This window comes from Larus michahellis, chromosome 4 (genome assembly GCF_964199755.1).
Source record: "Larus michahellis chromosome 4, bLarMic1.1, whole genome shotgun sequence".
NCBI classification, from domain to species: domain Eukaryota; kingdom Metazoa; phylum Chordata; class Aves; order Charadriiformes; family Laridae; genus Larus; species Larus michahellis.
In genome coordinates this window covers 72,004,910-72,025,697 of record NC_133899.1, presented here as the reverse complement: position 1 = coordinate 72,025,697, position 20,788 = coordinate 72,004,910, and the positions used below count along the sequence as shown (strand labels likewise).

At 44.9% G+C, this 20,788-nt stretch overlaps 1 protein-coding gene across 12 annotated transcripts in view; it reads left to right on the top strand.

Annotated features, from left to right (window-relative positions):
* The window catches only part of FOXN3 (forkhead box N3), a 216,009-nt gene that overhangs the window by 93,169 nt on the left and 102,052 nt on the right, over positions 1–20,788 (top strand). For all 12 annotated transcript variants that reach the window (XM_074585485.1, XM_074585487.1, XM_074585483.1 and 9 more), the window contains exon 3: positions 12,688–12,824. In XM_074585485.1, coding sequence (XP_074441586.1) covers positions 12,688–12,824 — 137 coding nt within the window. The remainder of the gene's footprint in view (positions 1–12,687; positions 12,825–20,788) is intronic.

Genomic DNA, 20,788 nt, shown 5'->3' with positions numbered 1-20,788 from the left:
TACTGGTGGAGGTGCTCAGGGAAGCTGAAATGCAGTATTAATTATCCACTCTAAAATATGCTTGATTGAGTGGCTCATGCTGCAGAAGTTCCTCATGCCAAGCTTTGTTGCATCTTTTAGTGTTTTACCAGTTGCAGCCCATATAGCCATGCTTGTAAAAACTCAGGCACCTAAAAAACCCAAGGAACAAAAACCCAGTAACTGTCAAATTTATTTTTGAGATGCTGTGTGGAAAAAAATAATAAAGGGAGTCTTACTACAATTTTAATGCATCTTAACTGTGAATAAAACTTTGAAGGCTGAGAAAGTTCATCTTACCATTTTTACAAGCTTGTGCTTCTACAGTGGACTTAAAGTAAAAATGGGAGGAAATGTGAGCACATCCGAATTAATTGCTCCCACAATGAGAAGTTCCCGTGTTGTTCCTTTTAACTTACTCCACCTCGGGGATGACTTGGATGAGACCCGTCAACTAGCTTGCTTTCTCACCCTGCCACCACATCCTTCTACTGAGAAGGACAGTTTCTCACGTCCTTTTCCCTCCCCAACCTTTGTGGTAGGGTGCTCATCCCCCGGGGCTGGGCGCAGGCTCTCCAGCTGTGGCATGGCGGGGGCAGGGGCCATGCACCTGCAGGGAGGGCCAGGGGCCTGGGCGTGCTGCTGGGGTGGCATGGGTGGGAGGACACGCTGTGCTAAACCCACATGCCACGGTGCCTCCTGTTTGCGCTTGCGGTAAGGCCGTAGCCCTGGCTGTCTCCTGCCACCCGTGGGCTGGGGCGTCTCACCAGCTGGAGCAGGAAGAGCCTTTGTGCACTTCTGCACAGGTGGGCTGTGGGGCAGCTGCTGGAGGAGACCCAGGTTACAGCCAGGATGGGGAAAGGGTGCTTCATACTGACCTGGGACATGGTAGTTGGTGGAAGCAGACAGGTGGCCTAGCAGCCTGCTCCCTGTGTCTGCTGGATATGTAATTCCCTTGCAGCATTGAGGTCAGAGCCTCCCTGCACTGGAAGGCTTTGGTGCAATAGAGATGTGTTTCTGCCTCTCCTGGGAAGGGTTCTATGGCCGGCTCTCCAGAACATGCAGGAGGAGGTTAGTGCCAAAGGTGGTGGTGCTCTTCCTCTGCACGCGGGCCCGGTGGGGGCTTGCTGCTCCCCGTCTGGCCATGTGTAAGTCTCCGTGGTGTGGCTCTCAGGTGGCATTTCTTGCTTGTTTTGTATTACAATACAAAACGATGCCAAATCCCACCAGGTGAGGAAAGCCCTCTCCTGCGGGCGCTGCCGTTCTAGTCCCACCAGGGTGCCTGGTGTCTAAGAGGGAGTGTGCTTGCAGGAACGGCTGGGTTTTGACCTCCCTGCAGGAGGTTGGTTTGCTCCTGGAGCTAAACTGGTCCTGCCCTGGTTGGCCTTCATTGCAGAGCCATTGATCTTACTGACTAATATAGGAGGTGTTTCTCCAGAGCCTTGTGACAGTGCCTGGTGTTGGGGAGGAAGGAGGATTGGTGTAGGTTGCTTGCAAAGGTACCGAGTCATGGTGAAGTCCCAGGTTTTTTGGAGTCCATGAGGTTTGTAACATTTGGGCTGTTGAGGCTCCTGAATCCAGGCCCTGCCCTGGCGAGTTTGTGCTGATTTGCGCTGTGTAAGTGAGCTGAAGGCTTCAAATGCAGTCAGGAAGTTGGCTCGTTTTGGAGGCTGTTTGTAGCGTGGTGGGGGTGTTTTGTTTTGCTTTCTGGGGTTTCATTCAGCCGTGAGAAAGAGGAGAGGGAAAGAGAAATGGTAGTAAAAAAATCAGTATCTCTGAACTTGGTGTAGAAATGGGACACAAGCAGAGTAGAGTATGTGTATGAAAGTGGCAGAAGTAATTTGTGTGTTGATAGATGTGTGGTGACACCGAGGTCTCTGTTGCAGGGGGTCAGTTTTTCTTCAGCGTGTGCCTGCTGCAGGTAACCGGGATCTGTTAAGGCTGCGGAGCCAGGCTCAGGACAGAGCACAGCTTTGTTTCCCTAAAGGGCCCAGGGACACTTGGAAACCCCCACATCCAGGCTGCCTCTCAAAACCGTTAATCAAAACGCCTGTTTTTCCCCCTCAATTCATCGTGTGAACCAATATTAAATACTAAGCAAGGAAAACCCCTATGTTAAATAAACAGTTATAGGGGAAAACGGTACAAATCCATTAGCTTTTGTCAGGTCTTCCTCATTTCTATTTTTATTTGTCACTGCTAATGGATTTAGTGCAGCCCACTCCCTCCCACCCGCGTCTGCTAGCTGTTAACCCTTTCCCCTGGAAACTCACTCACTGGCTTATTTCATCATTAATACACTAGTAGGCAAAAAATGACCTGCAAACCTTTGGCACGGATATAAGTGTTGAATAATTTTTTTAATATCTGTGGGGTGAAGGGCTGTGTTTTAAATTTGTCAGTAGGCTTTCATACACGCTGTAACTATATATTTGTAAGAAAAGGCAATTTGTATTTTTTTTCTGGTTTTATAATCTAGATAACATTAAGAGTATCGGATGACCAGTGGGTGTTTAAATAGAGCGCCCCTCTGACACGAAATTAGCACATCCCATTAAATGGGCTACTGGTCTGGAGTCTCTGGAATTTTTTTCTTTTTTCTTTTGCCATTGACTTTCTGGGTGACCTTGAGCACTTAACTAATTTTTTTTATCCTTTTGTTTCTGTGTCTCCTCAATTTTCTTTTCAATAGAGTAGGGATAATTGCACTTTCCATGTATACACAGGAATTCTATAGGCTGAAACGGCATTATTAATGCTCTTGCTACCTAATCTCCCTCAAGTATGCCCTGTGACGGCCTGTCATGCTGACAGGCTTGTCTTCTGTGCTCTCCTGCCTTCCCAGCCCAGTCTCCCTGCCTCTGATCTTGCACTTTGTTCCTCCCTAGCAGTGTCACAGCCTCTCTTCTTCAGCGCCCGGACTTCGCCTTGCCTGGGGAGGCTTTGGGGAACGTCTGGGGTTGCTAGGCACTAGCATGAAACAACGTACTGCTGCTTTATATAGGAGCCAGGCATTGTTTAAGAGCAGTTAACGACACTGCTTTCTTCAGTTGCTTGCAGGATTTCCATATGGCAGCCTAATAGCTTTATGGGGTGGTTTGCATATAAACTCAGCAAGGAGATATTTAACAGGCTAAATATGATTCTTGGAGTTGGGTGACATAACGCAACACCTCCTGAGCCTGTTGGAGGAGTCATTTTGTGATGAGAGCAGTGGGAAGCTAATGTGGTGTAGCAGATCCACTGCAGGCTGTAGGTAATAGTATTGTGCATGCTTACCTGTACGAATGGACGTACATAGAGTCATGGAATCATAGAGTTGCCTAGGTTGGAAAGGACTTTTCAGATCATCTAGTCCAACCATCAACCTAATTCTGACAAAAAACATCACTAAACCGTATCTCTGAGCGCTATGTCTACCCATCTTTTAAATACCTCCAGGGATGGTGCCTCAACCACTTCCTTGGGCAGCCTGTTCCAATGCTTAATAACCCTTTCAGTGTAAAAATTTTGCCTAATATCCAGTCTAAACCTCCCCTGGCACAGCTTGAGGCTGTTTCCTCTTGTCCTGTCACCTGTTATTTGGGAGAAGAGACTGACCCCCACCTGGCTACAGCCTCCTTTCAGGTAGTTGTAGGGAGTGTGTTCAGCTTCCTTTTCTCCAGGCTAAACAATGCCAGCTCCCTCAGCCGCTCCTCATAAGACTTGTTCTCCAGACCTGTGCCGGCGTGCTGAAGGAGCAGTGGAGAGGCTGGAGGAGGAGCAGTGGACCGGCTGTGCCCATGGTGTCATCTGGCAGTGGGTCACCGTGACTGAAATAAAAATAGAGAATCATTCCAGACTGAAGTGCCCTTTGTGGGATCAGGAGCCTGGACTCTGGGGGCATGCCTTGGCTTGGTAGCCTTTGGTGGCAGCGTCGACTTGCTGGGTGTCTAGGTCATGCACTAGAAGACATTTCTGACTTCTCTATAGTTGTGAGGGGGAGTGCCAAGGTGAAAAATTGCTTAAAAGCTCATGAATGCCTTCATTTGTGTAAAACCCAAACTGTCTGTGCACTCCTGTGCCCTCTCACAGCCATTGCCATGAGATGTTACCCCGTTTCTTTGCTCTGCTTGTGGCACGTAGACAAGGCCATAGGACACGTGCCTGTGGCTGTACTTATGGGGTGCTCTTTTGGGGTTTATTTGGGGTTCAGCCTCTAAAGACACTGCTGAAGTCCCTTCAAGGCTCTCCACTCTGATAGCACGTACAAGTCCAAAGGTACAAAGAAAACTTCTAATATGTTTTGTGCTGGTGAGACTTGAACTCCTTTAACACTGGAACACCTGGATGGTGTGCATTTTGGTAGCACTTTTTTGTCTTGCAGGATCTTGCACTGCATCTTGCCTGTGAAATAGGTTGGTGGTTTTTTTGACTGTGGAATGCACAGTCTTTTCTTTTTGCCAGCTGTTACTTCATGGTGCTGGTCTGGCCTCTTTATTCCCGTGGCATTGTTTATTCGCATGCTTGGCTTCCCTTTTGGTTTGAGGGTTTTGTTTTATTTTATTTTGAGGCTAAGTAGTCCTTTTCCACTATAATCATACTTCTCATTCTCAGTGAATTTACTTACCCACCCAACCTCTCCAGTTGGAAAGACAGTGCCCATTTGGTAACTGGAAAGACATCAGAGGCATGGAGATGGTTAATGCCCCCGCACCACTGGGGGCAGAATCAAGCCACTTTCCTAAGGGCAAACAGGGGGTTTAAAAGGTCGATGGCTGTGTTGGTGTCTGGTGTCTGCTCATTGAGCAAGTGAGCTAAAATAACGAGAGATGAGCATGAAAGCAGAGACTTGGACTTGTGTGATTTGAACTAATGGATGTTTTTACTTGGAGCAAAATAAGATTTAAAAAGCCCCAACCTTTTGTTTTCTTGAGAAAAGCTGGTGATTTCTTGATGCTACTGGTTCACTTGGGTTGAACACCATACTCCAGCAAGCATTCCTATCAAAGGTTTAATTTCGTGCATTTAATGAGCATTTATTTATGGTCGTGTAATTGTGTTTTAGCTAGTCAGAGCTCTTTGTCAGCTTTGTGCTTGAGCTGAGCTGTGACTGCTAGTTTACTGAAAAAAAAGTTGAAAACATGCAGGAGAAGTGGGTGTGAGGGTTTTGTTATGCTCCCTGCAAGCACTACTTTAGTTTTCTCTCCGTGTCAAGCTGTCACATAATGTTGCCAAACTTTCCTCCGAAGGGCAGGAGAAGTTTTTAAGGTAAGGGGATTTTCAGTGAGGGTTTCTGAAAATGAGATGCTCACCATGCAGTTGTTACTGTCATTAAAATTGCTGTTAAGGTCTGTAGTGCAATTCTTTAAAACTGGCCATACAGAATTTCACTGCTCTGTGCTAGAAATGTTGGAAGAGAATGAAGAAAATCTACCCTTAAACTGCATGAATAGTTATTTGTAATTTTTATGTGAGATTACAGTGGATCTAAGGAATGTGTTTTATAATAATAGCAATCGTTGGCAGTGGCTTTGTTTTTCTTTCTTTAAGAATTCCTTAGCAGTTGTATTACTTTTTTTTTTTTTTAAACCAGCTGACCTCAGATGATTCAAATGCTCTATTTGTGTCTTTCTGCGAATTACTTCATTCGCATAAACAAGGAGTAACTAAAGAACCCACCAGCCTCATCTGCAAGGTACATAGCTGTTAAAGAGGATAAAGGTTTACTATTATCTGTGACCACTCATAAAGCTATTCAAAAATGGAGAGCCAACGTAGGCGAGCAGAGCAAGCAACATTATGTCTGTCTTGATAACTTGAAATACCGATGAGTAAAGATAACCAACAAAATTTTAAACAGGCCAGCAGACTAACTTCAGCATCTTTATCTCAAATCTTCCTGAGCATTTGCCAGCTAAATAGTTTAAAATTTGTTATATAGTATCTTTCCCCATTTTTGATACTAGTATGCTAATTCTGCCTCATGTAAATAAAGGAACTACAATTCTGAGTTGGTCCTATTTTAGCAGCTTCATTTAGAGGAGGGCAGTACTAACATGAGGGATGGGTAGCTGAGCTAAAAAAGTTAGGTGTGCTCTTATCATCGCTGTCTGCAAGTGAATAGCACAGAGCTGGCCTTTGAGTTGTGTTGCTGGTTGCACGAGTTCTCTTTGGGTATTGAAAAGCCTCCCTGCCCTTGCTGTTGCAGTGCTGATTCAACACGGCCTCAGTGGTCACGGTGGACTTGCATTTTCTAGTCTCGGTGAATTTTGTAATCGTGAGCCACTTGTTTCCTGTAGTGCCTGCACAGCTCTTGCAAACGTTCAAGAGTAGCGGTGTGTTTGGTAAAGGATGTGTAATCTGTGTTCTGTTGCAGGATGGTCTTTAAGACACTTGGCAGGTGTCTCCGCATAGTGCAAGAAAGTTATTTAAGCAAGTCGTTCTCTCCTGAGGTGGATTTTGGCGTGATTATTGTGTTCCCCTTCATGAATTTCAAAGCTGAAGGCAGGGTGTCATCAGGTGCCAGCTGGAAAGTATTTTACTTCCCTTCCTCCTGCCTGTCCATTTTCTCACTTCTCTTATGAAATAGAGTTTTTCACAAGGTGAGGAGTACTTGTCTTTAGGAGGAATTCTTGTTGTTAGTTTGCGGTCCCTGGGAACCAGCCAGAAACCTGTTTTAGTCAAGGTTTCCATAATTGTTCTGTGTTTTGCAGCATCAGGTGGTGAGTGAAATACCTTGCTCTTTCCTTGGGTAGACATTTCCGTCGTGCCTGTTCTCTTGGGAGCTTGTGGGGGTTCTTGCTGCCTGACAGCCCTGGGCAGTGTGCTCTTGCCACCCCCAGAGGTTTCATGTGGAGGTGTGAGGAACCAGCAGTGGTTCCAGAGATGTGGCAGCTGTGAAGAGGGGGCTGACGACTTCATGCCACCACATTAGATGTGGTGCAGACATAAAAATTGACAAAAGTTGTTCTCTCTCATACCTTATGCACAGAAATCTATTCTGGTCTAAAACAATTATTTTTTTTCAGATTCTGGTCCTGACTGTAGCTGCTCAAGCAGTTGTAAATTCTGTGGTGACATCCAATTCTTTTCTTGAAATTTGCATTTCAAAAACCAGTTCGATAAAGCTTAATCCTAGAGAAACGCTTCTGTGCTCACATGGCATACTCGAACACCTGTAGAAGCTGCACAGCATTCCTGTGGATGAACTTGTTGCAAACCCGGGTGAAGAGTTGCTTCAAGCCTGCTGTTGCAGGGTATCTGGGCGCAAGGAGCTCAGGATAAATATTTCCCTAGAGTAAGAACCTTTGATACCCAGTGATCTCTTCACTATTACTAGCAAAGAGGTCATTTGCTGTAACAATAGTAGATTTCATCCATGCTGAGAGCAAACCTTTAGATCAGTAATGGTGAATACTGGCACCATAAGGTTCCTCATCACTGCAGAAAGTGTCATTAGTGTTATTCGTAGGTCCTGTGTTAACGACTGCACCAACTTACACTGAGCTAGGCAGGGACTGATAAGTCACAGCGGTGTGATTTCAAGATTTGATAGCAGATGCTGGTTGGAAATGCCCTTTTTTTTGAGTAATATGAAATTTCTGCGTGTTCTTACAGTACCTCAAGCATGCTTGCTTCACCAATATGTCATACTTGTCAAAGACGGTGTACATCTACACCATTTCAGCCTGGGTAGCTGCCATTTACCTAGTTCATATCGCTGACAGTTTGGGTTCAGAAGAGTCTAGCCATGGCCACTCATCCCGTCCTGGTTTGATAGTGGAGAAGAAAAAGGACAGACCTACTCAGTGGGGAGTTGTTGGCTTGGTTTCGCTTTTGTTCTCTTGTTTAAAGTAGCAAGGTCCTTAACTCAAAGAGTTCAGTTTAATAATTCTCAGCTTGCTGGCATAGCCTGTGTGCCTGTGCAGAGCTGTGTGGTCGCTCACGCGCTCATGGGTCTCTGGTTTCTGTTCCTCTCCTCCCAGCCTACCCGGCTTCCCCTGGCGCCCATGTGTCCCTGCCCAGCATCTCGGTGTCTCTGGGCTGGGCTGCATGGCACTCCTGGTCTTTCCCTCGGAGCCACGTCTGCCAGCCTCGCTGCCAGCCCACCCCAGCTCTCCTGGGTATGCCTGCTCTCCGGCACGCTGATTTTCTCCTTCCTTTTCCAAGCTGCTTTTTGTCGAGCCAGGGTCCTGTTTGTCCTTTCTCGGTGTGCTGTTCCGAGGGATGCATCGGGGTGTCACCACAGCCCCTGCCGCAGAAGGGGGGAGCTCCCGTTCCCCTCCCTGGCTCCCTGCATCCATCCCCTGCTTTGCAGCAGCGCTGGGTGCTCATCAGACCCTTCGTGTGAGCCAGCTTAATGAGTTTAAATGACATAAAATTGTGCCAGCAAAATAGTTTTCTTCGAGGAGAATCACTGAAATGCGCTTGTGGAAGAAAGCCCAGGCACATGCAGGGACGAGAAAAGCACAGCAAGGACCAGGGAAGCAGCAGCTCAGACCACTCCATCCCACTACATCCCTTATGGGGAATGTTCCCTTAGGGGGCTGTTCTCTTAGGGACCCTCTTGCGAGAGATGTGGGCACCTGGAGCTGCTCCATCCTGCTTTCAGCACAGTCCCGTGCAGATTCAAAGAGAACATGTAACCAGACTTTGAAAAGGTAGAGTTTGAAATTGCCACTGGCCCTCGGAGCCCGCATGTTTTGCGGTTCCCGTATCTGCTCTCTTCCCAAAACTTTATTTTGAGCACACTGTTTGTATGGCAATGAAAAGAACAACCCCAGAAAAAAAGTTGCGTTCCTAACACATTTCAAGTCTGTGCTAAAATAACCAGGGAACAAAATGCCGCAAATAAACATTTGCCAGGATTTTTATATAGACAGGCTATGTATTTTTTCCCGGTCATGGATCTTGGAAGGAGCTCAATGCACAATTTTTTTTAATTGAGCTTTGGGCAGATGATAGGTGATATGTAAGGCCAGGCAGTTAGTTGCAAGGTATATGGAAGCAAAATCTTCATAATGAAGAGTTTTAATAGTGGATAATGCTGTTATCCCCAACTATAACAACTGAAAGAGCTGACAAGCAGCATTTTAGTTCTTTTATTTTTAAATTTCAAACTTTTTTTCAATTCTACTGAAAGATGACAAAACATTTTTGTTTGGATCCTAGCAGGTTGTGTAAAGTAGGATATTAAAATTTTTATATGCGGTTAATTGGGAGAAAAAACAAATGGACACGAAGTGTATAATGTACCTTTTCATGGCAATGCACTGGTTTTAATTGTTGGGGGGGGTGTCAGATTTGTATGTTTGAGATATGAGAAAGAGGAAATGAATTAATAAGTTGGGATTTAGTACACAATGTCCTGATACAATCTACGCGTATATTAAGTGACAGAAAAAGGCCTAACAATTTCATAATAGAAAGATAATCAGGAATTTTTTTAAAGAAAAAGTATTAAGTCATTAACTTTTACTGGGTAACTTCTACGTGTTGCTTTCTCTCCCCATGAGTACCTCTGAAATAGCTTACCTGCAACTGTTGTCTACTCTTGGACAAGGGAAAGGGGATTCAGAGTAACACTCCCCTTGTTTTTAATAACCTTAAACTCGGATGCAGAAGCAGTAGCCTGTGAGTTGCAGGAGTGAGGTGGCTGTGCCTGGCCCTGGGAGGAGGCGGCGTGTCGGGAGGTCTGAGAGCACTCCAGTGCCGAGATGATCAGGGGGCTGTTATCCACTCCTCAGTCACTTGTTGCCTGGGAGACAAATGTAATCCAGGGATTTTTCCCCCCCCCCCCTTCCTTGCTGGTTTTTGATTGGAGCCACTATTGACTTTTGGCTTGGAGGAGGTAGCGAAGCAGCACGCCAAGTGTCATAAGATGGAAATTAATCACTAACCGATGGGTCTGAGTTCCAATGATTTCCTTTCCCGTGATTGCTCTGTGTATGGGAAGACTAATGACACATCTAAACAGACAGTTAACGAAGCTCTTCACACCTCCGACAGTCAAGAAGGATTCTTAACCGGATGACACTTCAGTTTTCTTTTTATTTCTGCTCTCTCGTGTGATTGTGGAAAAACAAAAGTAACTATTTTAAAAAAGGAACTTTGCATGGTTGGAGAGCCTTGCCTTAAATTGCGTTTGTTTTTGCAGATAAATCGTAAGTCAGCTCGGTTGCAGTGAAAATATAGAAAATCTGCCTTCCCAGTGTTTCTTTTAACAAGGAGTATAATTCTTCTCAATACTTTTTGTGTGCGAGAGTTTCTGTTTTTCAGTGAGATTATTTTTGGCTTTTGCAAGGATATGGACAAGCCAAACAAATTTAGCTTAACAGTAATGAAAGGTTTTGAAGTTACTCTTCAGTAGTGACTTCATCTTATAGGGCCCTCAACTTGAACTAACTCCGGTGGGTTTTGGGGAGTAATCTCTTCCAGGTAGATGAAAAGTCTGTCTTGGAAGTAAATTAAAAAACAGAGAAGTTTGGAAAGAATATGTTGTGCTCCGGCAAGTACAAATAAGGTAGATGGTATTTAAGTGTAGCTTTTTTTTTTTAAGCTTATCCCATGCTGTAAGGAGTAAGGAATCCAGCAAAGGTTTTCTCCTGAAAAACGTTCCTAATTTTGCACGTTGCTTGCTTAAAAGGAAATTTTATGTTCTTCTTGCTCTGGCTCTTGGATGGAGCATGGAAATGGAATTTGAGAAGTTTGGATTCTATTTTTGACTTTGTCCTTTGCCTAAAAAGTCACTTACTAGACTTGCCATGTCAAGTCTCTGGCTCATTGTCCCGTATTTAAAAGCAGGCTAAACGTAACAACCTCCTTTTTGCGAACTGGTTTGAGATGTGTGGCGCACAGCTTCCACCACTGACACTGGCAGTGGATCTTTCAGTCATCTGCTGTAGCGCTTTACCAAGACAAAAGCCCAATAGTCTTCCTTGCGCTCTCTCTCAGACCACTTGAATCTTGGGCTTTTTGGCCGTGCAAGGGCCCCGCTTCACCTTGAGAGCTGGAGGATGTCTCCCCTTAGATTGTTCAGTGGCCTCCTGGTAGGGTGCCCTTGGGAAGCAAGGGGAGAGACAGGCTTGAACCCTGCCACCCTGAAGAGGCTTGATCCATGTTCCCGGTTCCACCAGAATAGCTTGCAGAAGATGGTGCCATCTTCATCCCCTCCAGCAGATGTGGTTGTTTCTGAAAGAAAGTGGCTGCAGCTTCTGCGGGTTGTGCCAGCCCCTCTCTTTTTCTGTGAAGCCAGGTCTCACGCAGTGCTGTGCATTTGCTAGATGCTACCACGCAGCCATCCAGTGATGCTGGGGAAGATTTTTCTTTCTAATTTTTGTTTTTTCTGGGGGGAGAATTTAGTGCAGATCCGCTGTCTGTAAGCTCGGAAGGAGGTCTGTAAGCACTTTGCACATTGCACTCTATCCTGAAGCCGTCCATGAGACAGAGGAGAGCTGAGGAGTTGGTAGGGCTCCACAAAGATGACAAGTTTTCGAAAGTGTCCGGTTTTGGTCTTCTTGTGGCTTTAGAAAATAACATCCCACTTCTGGTGTGATTTTGTGTGTGTGTGTGAGTGTTTATTCTTTGACACATGAAACCTTGCTTTGCTGATAGAAGTTGGAGTTGAGAAGAAGGATGGCCCTGGGTTGAAAAGCAGCTTGAGGCAGTAGCGCAGCTTCCCCTGCCTGTTCCAGAAGATGTCAAGATTTACCAAAAGTCTTATCATAATGCCTTGAAAGCCTGCCAGTGGAGCTCAGTCAATAGTTAGGACTGGTGTTTGTTTTTACGTATGCTCAAGCTATCGAGGCTGCTCGTGAGCTCTCATTCTGTATGCTTTCATAGTGGAGCTGAGGGAAAGTTGTTTTCCTGTTTGTTTGAGAACTCACACAAAACAATTCAAAATATCTGCACCCTGACCTCTGGTGGGATTGAAACAAGGGCTGAAATTGCACTGCTCGTAACTGCAGAATAAATACTGAATTTTAGTCTAGTCTTTGTGTTACAGATTGACTGCTTGAGTTGCTCCGTGTGTCCAGAAAGGGTAATTACACTGTTGTTTTAACAGATCACGATTTCACAACACCCTTAAATGGTTTAAACTCTGATTATACCGTGGGCTTTTTTTGTTGTTGTTTTGGGTATTTTTTTCCCCTTAGGGGAGAAAAGATGATTAATTTCTTCTTGTAGTATAATGGCACTGATGTCATGTGGTTGAAGGATTAAGTCCTTTTATTTTTAAAACAGTTGCTAGGGTGTTTAAACCACTCCTTTTTAGCCCTCTTTCTTGTTAGTATAACAGCAAAAGGAAAAGAAAATCACTTTCAGAAATAATCTACTTTTCTTCGAAGTTTCCATTTAACAGTAACTGTAGCTTCTTATTTTTCCAATATGGGGTGATGGGAAAATTGCCAGATATTAATAAATCATATTATCTAGTAACGGGGGGTGGGGTGGGGAACAACCAAACATTCATTCTTACTTTTTCCCCCACAGAAGTGTGATTTAAATCATACTGTTGCAATACGTTATTAATGGAGCGATAATCTCTGGCAAGAAAACTTAAGTTCACTTCTGTCAGACAAAAAACCCAAACCTGCTGCTTTTCCTGACAAATGCTGCTAAGTAAATAAGGCTATGCCGTTAGATCAAATATTTGATTTTTTTTTTTTAATTCTTTTTTCTTTGCAGAGTATTGGAAAGGGGTCCTTGTGGTGTATAGACCCAGAATATAGACAAAATCTTATTCAGGCTTTGAAAAAGACACCCTATCACCCATATTCGCATGTGTTCAATACACCTCCCACATCTCCTCAGGCATATCAAAGGTAAGAACTAGATGCATTTTACAACTCTAAATGTTTTCATCCAGTGTTGCCTGTGAATCTTGGGTAAGAGCTTAAATGTAATTAAGCGATGCAGTTTGGAAACGCGCTAAGGAAGAGAGTCCGGGAGTGGCGGCGGCAGCCCGGCCTGGCTGGGCCTGTGGGACGCTTTGCCCACCCGGCCCCTGCCTGGTGGCAGCGCGTCCCCGGTGGAGCTGCCCGTCCTGCTCCTGCCTCGGCTGCAAAACAATGCCTGAAATTAAAATATGCATATAAGCAAGCGGAGAGCTCTGAGGTGTCCGCGACTCCAACAGCCTCTGCTGGCCCTGCAGCGATCCCAGAGGGGCACGGGGCAGGGCAGCAGCCATTTTTCTGCCCTGTTTCAGTGGAACGGGCATGGGGCGGGTTTTGTTTTTCATGTATTTGTGGTCTGGCCGTTGGTTATGGCTAACGTTAGCGAAGGGAGAGGCAGAACCGACGGCTGCCATCCGCCCGGTGCGGCGGCAAGCGTTGGCTTTTGACACAGCCGCGTTCCCCTCGCTGCTGACAGGGAGATTGTTTTCTTCACTTTTTCCAAATGTGGCAGCGCTGGGCAGTTGCCGGTGGCGGCCTGCGCCGTACCGCGCCCCGCGAAACCAGGACGGTGTCGTTAACCGGCCGTAGTAGGGGTCAGCAGCGTCACCGGGACCAAGACGTGACTGTGATGGCTGTTGTGGGGGGGTGGTTGGATTATGGGGGGAGTGGGGGTATTTTTGGGATTTTTTTTTAATTTTTTTTTTTTTTTTAGCGTGGCGGCTGGCGGGGAGGGGCGGGGAGCGAGGCCGGGCCGGGGCCCGCGGGAGAGGCCGCCGCCGCCCGCCCTCGCCGCCCGATGAGCGTGATGGTCGCCATGGCAACGCGGGCGTCTCCCTGGCAACGCGTAGCCCAGCCGGGGGCCGTTGCGTCACGGCCCCGCCGCGCGCCGTTGCCGTGGTAACGGGTAATCCTGCCCGGCGACACGGCAGCCGCTCCGAAACCTCTGCCGAAAACGCGGATCCTCCGCCGGGTTTCGTGTCCCGCGAGGTCGGAATCGCCGGCGCTGGGGTGTTTTGGGGTTTTTTCCTCCCCCTGTTTTGGAATGGGCGGCTGAGGGGGGGTGAGCCCGAACCCGGAGGAGGCGGGGGGGGGAGCGGGGAAGGGGGGACCGAGGTCTCCCTGCGCAGCGCAGGTCGCTCCGTCCTGTGTGTCATGAGGAGCCCCAGGAAAATATTTTCCATGCTACCACCTTTTTTTTTTTTTTTTTTTTCCCCCCACTTTTACTTTTCCCCTGCTCCCAGCCATCCCACTGCTGCTGTGCTTCGCAGAAGGACAGAAAGAAAAATAATTTGAATAATGGCATTAAAATTGTAATTTAGGTCTTTGCACAAGGCTGGTTTCCAGAGCCTCGCTATATCATTTCTGTTGCCTTTTTAAAGAGTGTTTTAATCATGCCCATACAGATTTATTCAGAGATTCTCATATCAAGTGAAAGTGTAATGCACATCTGACACAGAAATGGAGGGATTTTGATCCCTTCTAATCCCCGCAAGCAAAAAAATCCAGCAAACACACGCAGTGGAAAGCAGGAGGATCTCCAATTTATTTTTTTTTTTTTTATGTTTGAAGTGGCTGTTGCCTGCCTGGGCTGGGTTTGCCGGCGCGGCTGTGCCATTTGCTGGCAGACATTGCCACAGGAGCTCGCAGGTGGCATTTCCAGGTCGCGCTGAAGGAAGCGATGCAGCAGCGCCGGCTCGAGCCGTCCTTGCAGGGTGCTGGCCATCGGGGAGCCTCCCTGGGCCAGCTGCCCCTGCATCCTCCATGGCCACGCTGCTTGCCCCTCCTGGTTGCATTGGCCAGACCTCGGACAAAAAGTCATGCTGGCCTCTTCTAGTGGGGTGAGTAGCCAGAACCTCAGCCTCACAGCCTGCTCTCGTGTGTGGGAGAGGTGTACTGGCATGTGCCAAATGGCACAGAATGTAAGAAAGCGTTTTGAAAGATTGCCCGCTCTCGGCCATGCCCAGGTGTAGCTGGGCAAATGGCAAAGCTGTCTTCTGAGCGAGGGAGAGGGAGGGTGGCTACCGAAACACCCGCGAGCGGCTCCCAAAACTGAAAGGGAAACTTCCTCTCCCGGGAAACCTTGGGACGTCAGAGCTGCTGCTACACTGCTTGTGCTGCCAAGCGCTTTCGAGTCTTCAGTGTAATCACTGCATCCGAAAACAAAGGGCTTGCCTGGCTGCAGGAGCAAATGCCTCATAAATAGAGGCCGAAAGAGAACGGATTTTGTATGAAGGAATTGTGGTCTCGCTGTTATTTTTAGCTGGCTATCTTTCAGCGATTCTGCTGTCAAATAAAACTTAATCTTCCCATGGTCTTCTAAAATATTTATTTATTCATCTACTAATGACTGGCAAAACATCAACACGAGGCTGGTCTAGGCCATCAGTGACTGTTGAATTAATTTAATTCGGCATTAGCAGTTGCATGGCAAAATAATTTATTTTCAAATATATTTCTGATATATTCACAAGAAGTTGAACATTCTCTGTGCATTTGGAAAAACAGTAATCCCATATCTAAGTGATTGTTTTTGCATGTGTACAAAGACTTTGCTAACGGGTGGAAAATGTAAATCCACTCCGCCATTGTCGGATCTCCAGAGCAATACATCGTCATAGTAACAAATTCCAGGGGAAATTTTTCTGATGGTGAAGATAATATGTCTAGGAAAAAATCCTTGGGTGGCAGAGGTTGTGCTGTCCATCCATCTTACGTAACTGAAGCCCACAACTAAGAGAGAAGCTATGTCACTTGATATTAATGAAATATATCTGGAACCAGATAATTCGTCAATATTACTCCTGCCTCTAGGAATGGGATTAATTGGAGGAATTACAAGGTTTATAAGGATCAGTCGGTGCAATTCCACGGGGGCAAATTGACCTATTGCTCGTCTTTATCAGATGTTTTAAAAGAAAAAGCATACACAAATGAATCGCATGTTCTGTTTAGTATCTGCATAAGCACCTTAGGGGTGAATTGAGCACAGAGTGGAGGAATGTATTGTAAAAATATCCCAAGCAAGGTGATCACTGAACAGACAAATTCTCCTTTTCTGAGCAGAGTTAATTATATCAGGTAATTTAGCTTTACAACTTCACTAGAGCATCCTGCATAAACATAACAGAGAGGACCTTTTATGAAGGAGTTTTATGATGTGAACCCACACATTTGAATGGCTGAGTCAGTGTTGGGCTAGTATTGTTTGAGATTAGGCATATGACTCAAAGCAGGAAGTTTGGATTACATTGGGCTCCATGTATAGAAGACCATAGTTTCAGGGGAAAAGAGCAACCTGACAGTGTTTGAACATAAGAAGGAACTCAGACTACCGTTTTCTGAATTGCTACTGCAATTCAGGGTAAACATGATCTGTAAGCTGTAAGAAGAAGAATAATATAGTAATGTGAATTATTTAATTTTAATTGGATTGGATGTGTATTCTTAAAAAACAATACTTATAACAAACAAACAAAAAAAAACCCTTGCCCTTGGATTTTTATCTGGTTCTTCTAATTGAAGTATATATCATGTCATTTTCAATGAATTTCAAGGGTGAACTAATACCCATACACAGTGTTACAAAGAAAAAGCTCTCTCCTTGGTGTGGAAAAATTGGTGGTTTAGTCTAATATGTTCCTTTTTTAATATTTACAAATTTTTTGGCAATAGCAACCTTGAAATATGTTTATAGACACAAACTTGGTTAAGTAACTGTGTAAGTCAGTGCCCTGGTATTTCCTCCATATGTTTTGTTCCCAGTTATCTGACTCTAACTGAACTGTAGGTAGGGATTTTATCTTCTAGTAGTGCTTCGAGGAGATCTTGAAATGGATTATTCTTTTCTCTGTATGTATTACACAGGGGTAGTTTTTAATTGTATTACTCCTTCTACTGCTGAAAACTATCAGGAAACGTGGTGTAAAATAACAGAAATTATTAGTTTCAGACATGGATAAAAAATATTTGAAGATTTGAGTGACAACCTAGGGGTATCGGCTAGATCCCTTTACAGACTTGTGGAGTATTATTGCACTGCTTTTCTTTTTTCCAGTGTATTTTTCTAATTGTAGTTTCTTAAACCAGTGGCAAACCTTGACACATCTGTCCTAAGCTGCCGTGTAACTGACGAAATTGTGAACATGCCCAAGAGGGAAACCAAAGAGTGGTTTCTTTCTTGCGTTGCTCCGGCCTGACTGTTGATAAAGGCTTGGTCGGGTTCCGTGTTGGTTTGCTCCTTCCCATTGGAACGTCTCCTTGGGTGGGCTCGGTTGATATGTTCTGCTTCAGGAAGGACTGAGACCCAGAAAAACCACTTCTGCTTCTTGTGTAGAGTCGCTTTCCAGAACAGCATTTCATTTAAATGCGCGTGGCTTCATGACCTGGTTTCCCTTTCCCCACCCCGTGTTGAAGTGTGTGGTACAGGGCCAGGCCAGTGGATCACAGAGGGCCTGCGGGTACGTGAGTGACCAGTTCTATGAAACTTTACTAGCCTGGGGTTTGAAGAATTTGGAGTGGCTTCTGTTTTATCGAATTTAGTGTCTCATTGCCATTTCCTGCTGCTGCTGGCTTCCCTAAAAATGCTATGAGCTCCTTAAACCTTCATCACTTCTGCAGTGTCTCGTCTTTTCATACCTGCTTCTGATAAAAATATTTTTCCTTATTGTTTTATCCCGAGGTAGAGATTAAGAAAAGGGGGCTTTGTGATTATGAACCCCTGACTAACTTTTGAAATTTATTAATAGAGACACAATGAAAAATTTGTGAAACTTGGATTTCAGGAGGAAAGGGTTAGGCCGCCAGGACCTGCCATCGCTGCGAGCCCTGTGGTAAATGGCAGGAGAGTGGCCTGGGTGCGCTTACATTTGGATTTGAACTTTAAAAAAAAAATTGCATTTACCTATTTTGAGACTGAAAACAGACAGTCTTACAGCTCTTAGTCCTAGCTTTCTGCTTCCATCTTGCCAGTACAAGTCCTCTGGTCACGCCATGACGAGGGTGAGGGGCGGCCGTGCCGGAGGAGTTCCCTGGGCAGCGCCTGTGCAGGGCCCTGGCTGTGCCCCAGCCCCTGGTCCCTCCACGCAATGCTGCTGCAAAAACTCTTCCAGAAGTCACTGCTGCACGCTGTCACTGTCGGTGCGCAGTTGTCATACAGCCTGCTTCAGGATGGGGAACTTGGAGGCTGTTAGAGGGATGCGAAACAGCCAAGTGTTCCCCGCCGAGGACGGCTGTTGTAGATGGGCTGCTTGGGAAACTGCTGTTACTGGAACAACTCCTTCAAAAATTTGCGGGTTTTGGCTTTACTGTCACAAGCTTCACCCTTTTGCAGTTGTTTATTGAAGCTAAACCTGCATCAAAGTTAATACGTTGTAGGTTATAATTTTTGACAATGTATAAGCACTCTTCTTATCTATACACTTTGTATGTTGAGATTAGAAATGATCTTCTGTGGCCGTTTAGTGAAGCTGGTGAAGCAACCTTTTCCCATTCATGGAAAACTTTGAAATCTTTGAAGCATTGAAAGACATTGCAGGGTGTCTTCCTGCAAGAAGGGACTAAAGAAAGAAATTAATTAGTTGTCCTTTGCAGTGTGAAAACACTGATTTAATTCTGCATTATTGTTTTTGCTTTCGATAGGAAATGAAGCTGAGCCTAGAGCAGTCTACTGTTGATTTCTGTGCATGTCACAACCCCTTTATCAAGATCGATCTGGGTATTTTACTTCCTGGATAGAGTCAGAAGTAGTCTTCTTTTCTTGGTATGGTGTTAAGGCAGAGAGAGTCTTTGGGGAATTTTGTTTTGCTGGTTTTGTAGTTTAGAGATCACAGGGAATGCAAGTTCTTCCAAATTGCACCCTCTGACACTGTAACGTGTCTTGATTTGAAGAGCATCTATACTTTGGGATTATGCTGTTTTATTTCTGTTTTCTTGCAAGTTAAAGAACATTGGTTCTGCTTGATGCCAGGCAGGAATAGCAAAGAAAAAAGAGCTTTTGCTTGGGTGGATGTCTGTAATGCTATCAGTGCATAAATATTTGAGGATTTGCCAATCCAGGACTTGTTTTCTAAGACATTCTTATCAGCTAGTCTAGCCAGTAGACTTCTGTGATATGGGAAGTACCCCGTTGAGCATAGTTTCAGAAAACCAAACAGATCAGCTCTTACCTTTTGAAAGGAATTTTCTTGTACCTTATAGTGTGAGGGAGGTGGAGGGGAGGGGGATAAATTGGGAAAGGTGGCAGCAGACCCTGGACAGAAAAAGAAGCAGAAAGTCTGAGTCTGTCCTCTTCCACAGAACAGTTCTGTGAATCCTTTCTGCAGCGCCTTTGTGCTCAGCAGGAACGGCTGGTGGAAATACAAATAACCCTCTAATCACATCTTCGTTCCTTTCGAAATTGGATAAATGCTTCTGAGCCTTCTTAGATGAGATGTTTTCAATTCTTTCTCATCCATGCCCCCAAAATAGTACAAATGTCTTGTTTCTTATTTGCCAAATAAGTAAAGGTTTGATTGAGTCTTTGTTTTGGCTGCGTGTTTGCGGATATTTGGTAAATAACTGTGAAGCAGCATCCTTAGCCTGCCATATTTCTCTAGATGCTGGGCAAACACCAGGTCCTTGCTTAACGTTGTTATTATTCGTAGCCCCATTTGTTGAACAGTCTTCCCAGTTACTTGGCTTTTTTGGCTTCCCCCACCCCCAAGCCCTGTGCCTTCTGTAGATAAATATAGCTTTATTCCAAAGATAGCTTGGAATGGTACCATCAATATTTCCACTTCAGTTCATGGGAAAAGGAAAGTCTAGGGATGTGTTTTGAAAATTTGATTAGTTTGTTTGTAAATCCCTCTCTAGCTGTGGGTATTTCCCTATGAAAATTGTTATGGTATCCTCATTGACAGAGCTGTGAATTGTTGACGGCAGAAACTTGGAAGCACGTGGGTGCCTTGCTTCTGAGATGGTTTTCTGCAGCTCTCCATCCCTCTTCTTCGCTGTCCCCAGGGTGTGCTCCTGTACAGTTAGGCTATGCATTGTGCAGTGCATGGGCCGTATGGTATAGCAAAAAGCAGAGAGCATGGGGCACACCTCTCCTTTGGTTACTTGGCAGTGTTCAGTCCATCTCTAACAGCCACTGCATCGTTACTGCAGCTGCAGTAGTTGCGTCGATGGGGAAGCCCATGGGGTAAGGCAATTCAATAACCATTCATTGACATTTTAGCAGTTGAAAATTAGGACCTGGGAACAGGTGTTTGTATGATGCACAGTGGCTGACGTGAGCATCACGTTCATTAATCATACAATATTGCAGCAGTGGAAGTCATCTGACTTCTGCATATGAAAACATAGAATCCATGAATCATGGGAAACCAGAAATAGTATCATGATGTCTCACATCTTACTGCTGCTGGATTCAGAAAAGGGATTTTTATTTCCAGAACTCAAGTTAAATTTTAAAATTTATTTTTAATTATTCTTTCTTTTTCTTTTAGATTTTCTTCATTTCTCTATTAGTTATTGGACTTCTTTCCTTTGATTCCTTTAGTAAGACAGATTTACAGGGAAAGTCACCTTATGTGCAATTCTGTTGTAAGACTGACATTCTTAGGAAAATTTCTACTGTCATATTAGTAGTAATAAACTTTCCATGAATAAAACAAAAGTTATGGTAACTTCAGAATCTTTCAAGTAGTAGGGAAGGGGTGGCTTTTCTGTAATGATTACTCTTGTAACTTTAAGCGTTCTGCAGTTTAACTCTTCATTATTTATTTAAGATTTGTTTAGACTCAAAATAAGGTGTGTTGACTATTTCCAAGAATTGCAGCTTTGTCTTAAGCAAAAATCCGCGTGGACCTTTCATCCTTTTACTTAACATTTGAATGGGGAATAGAGAATGTGTT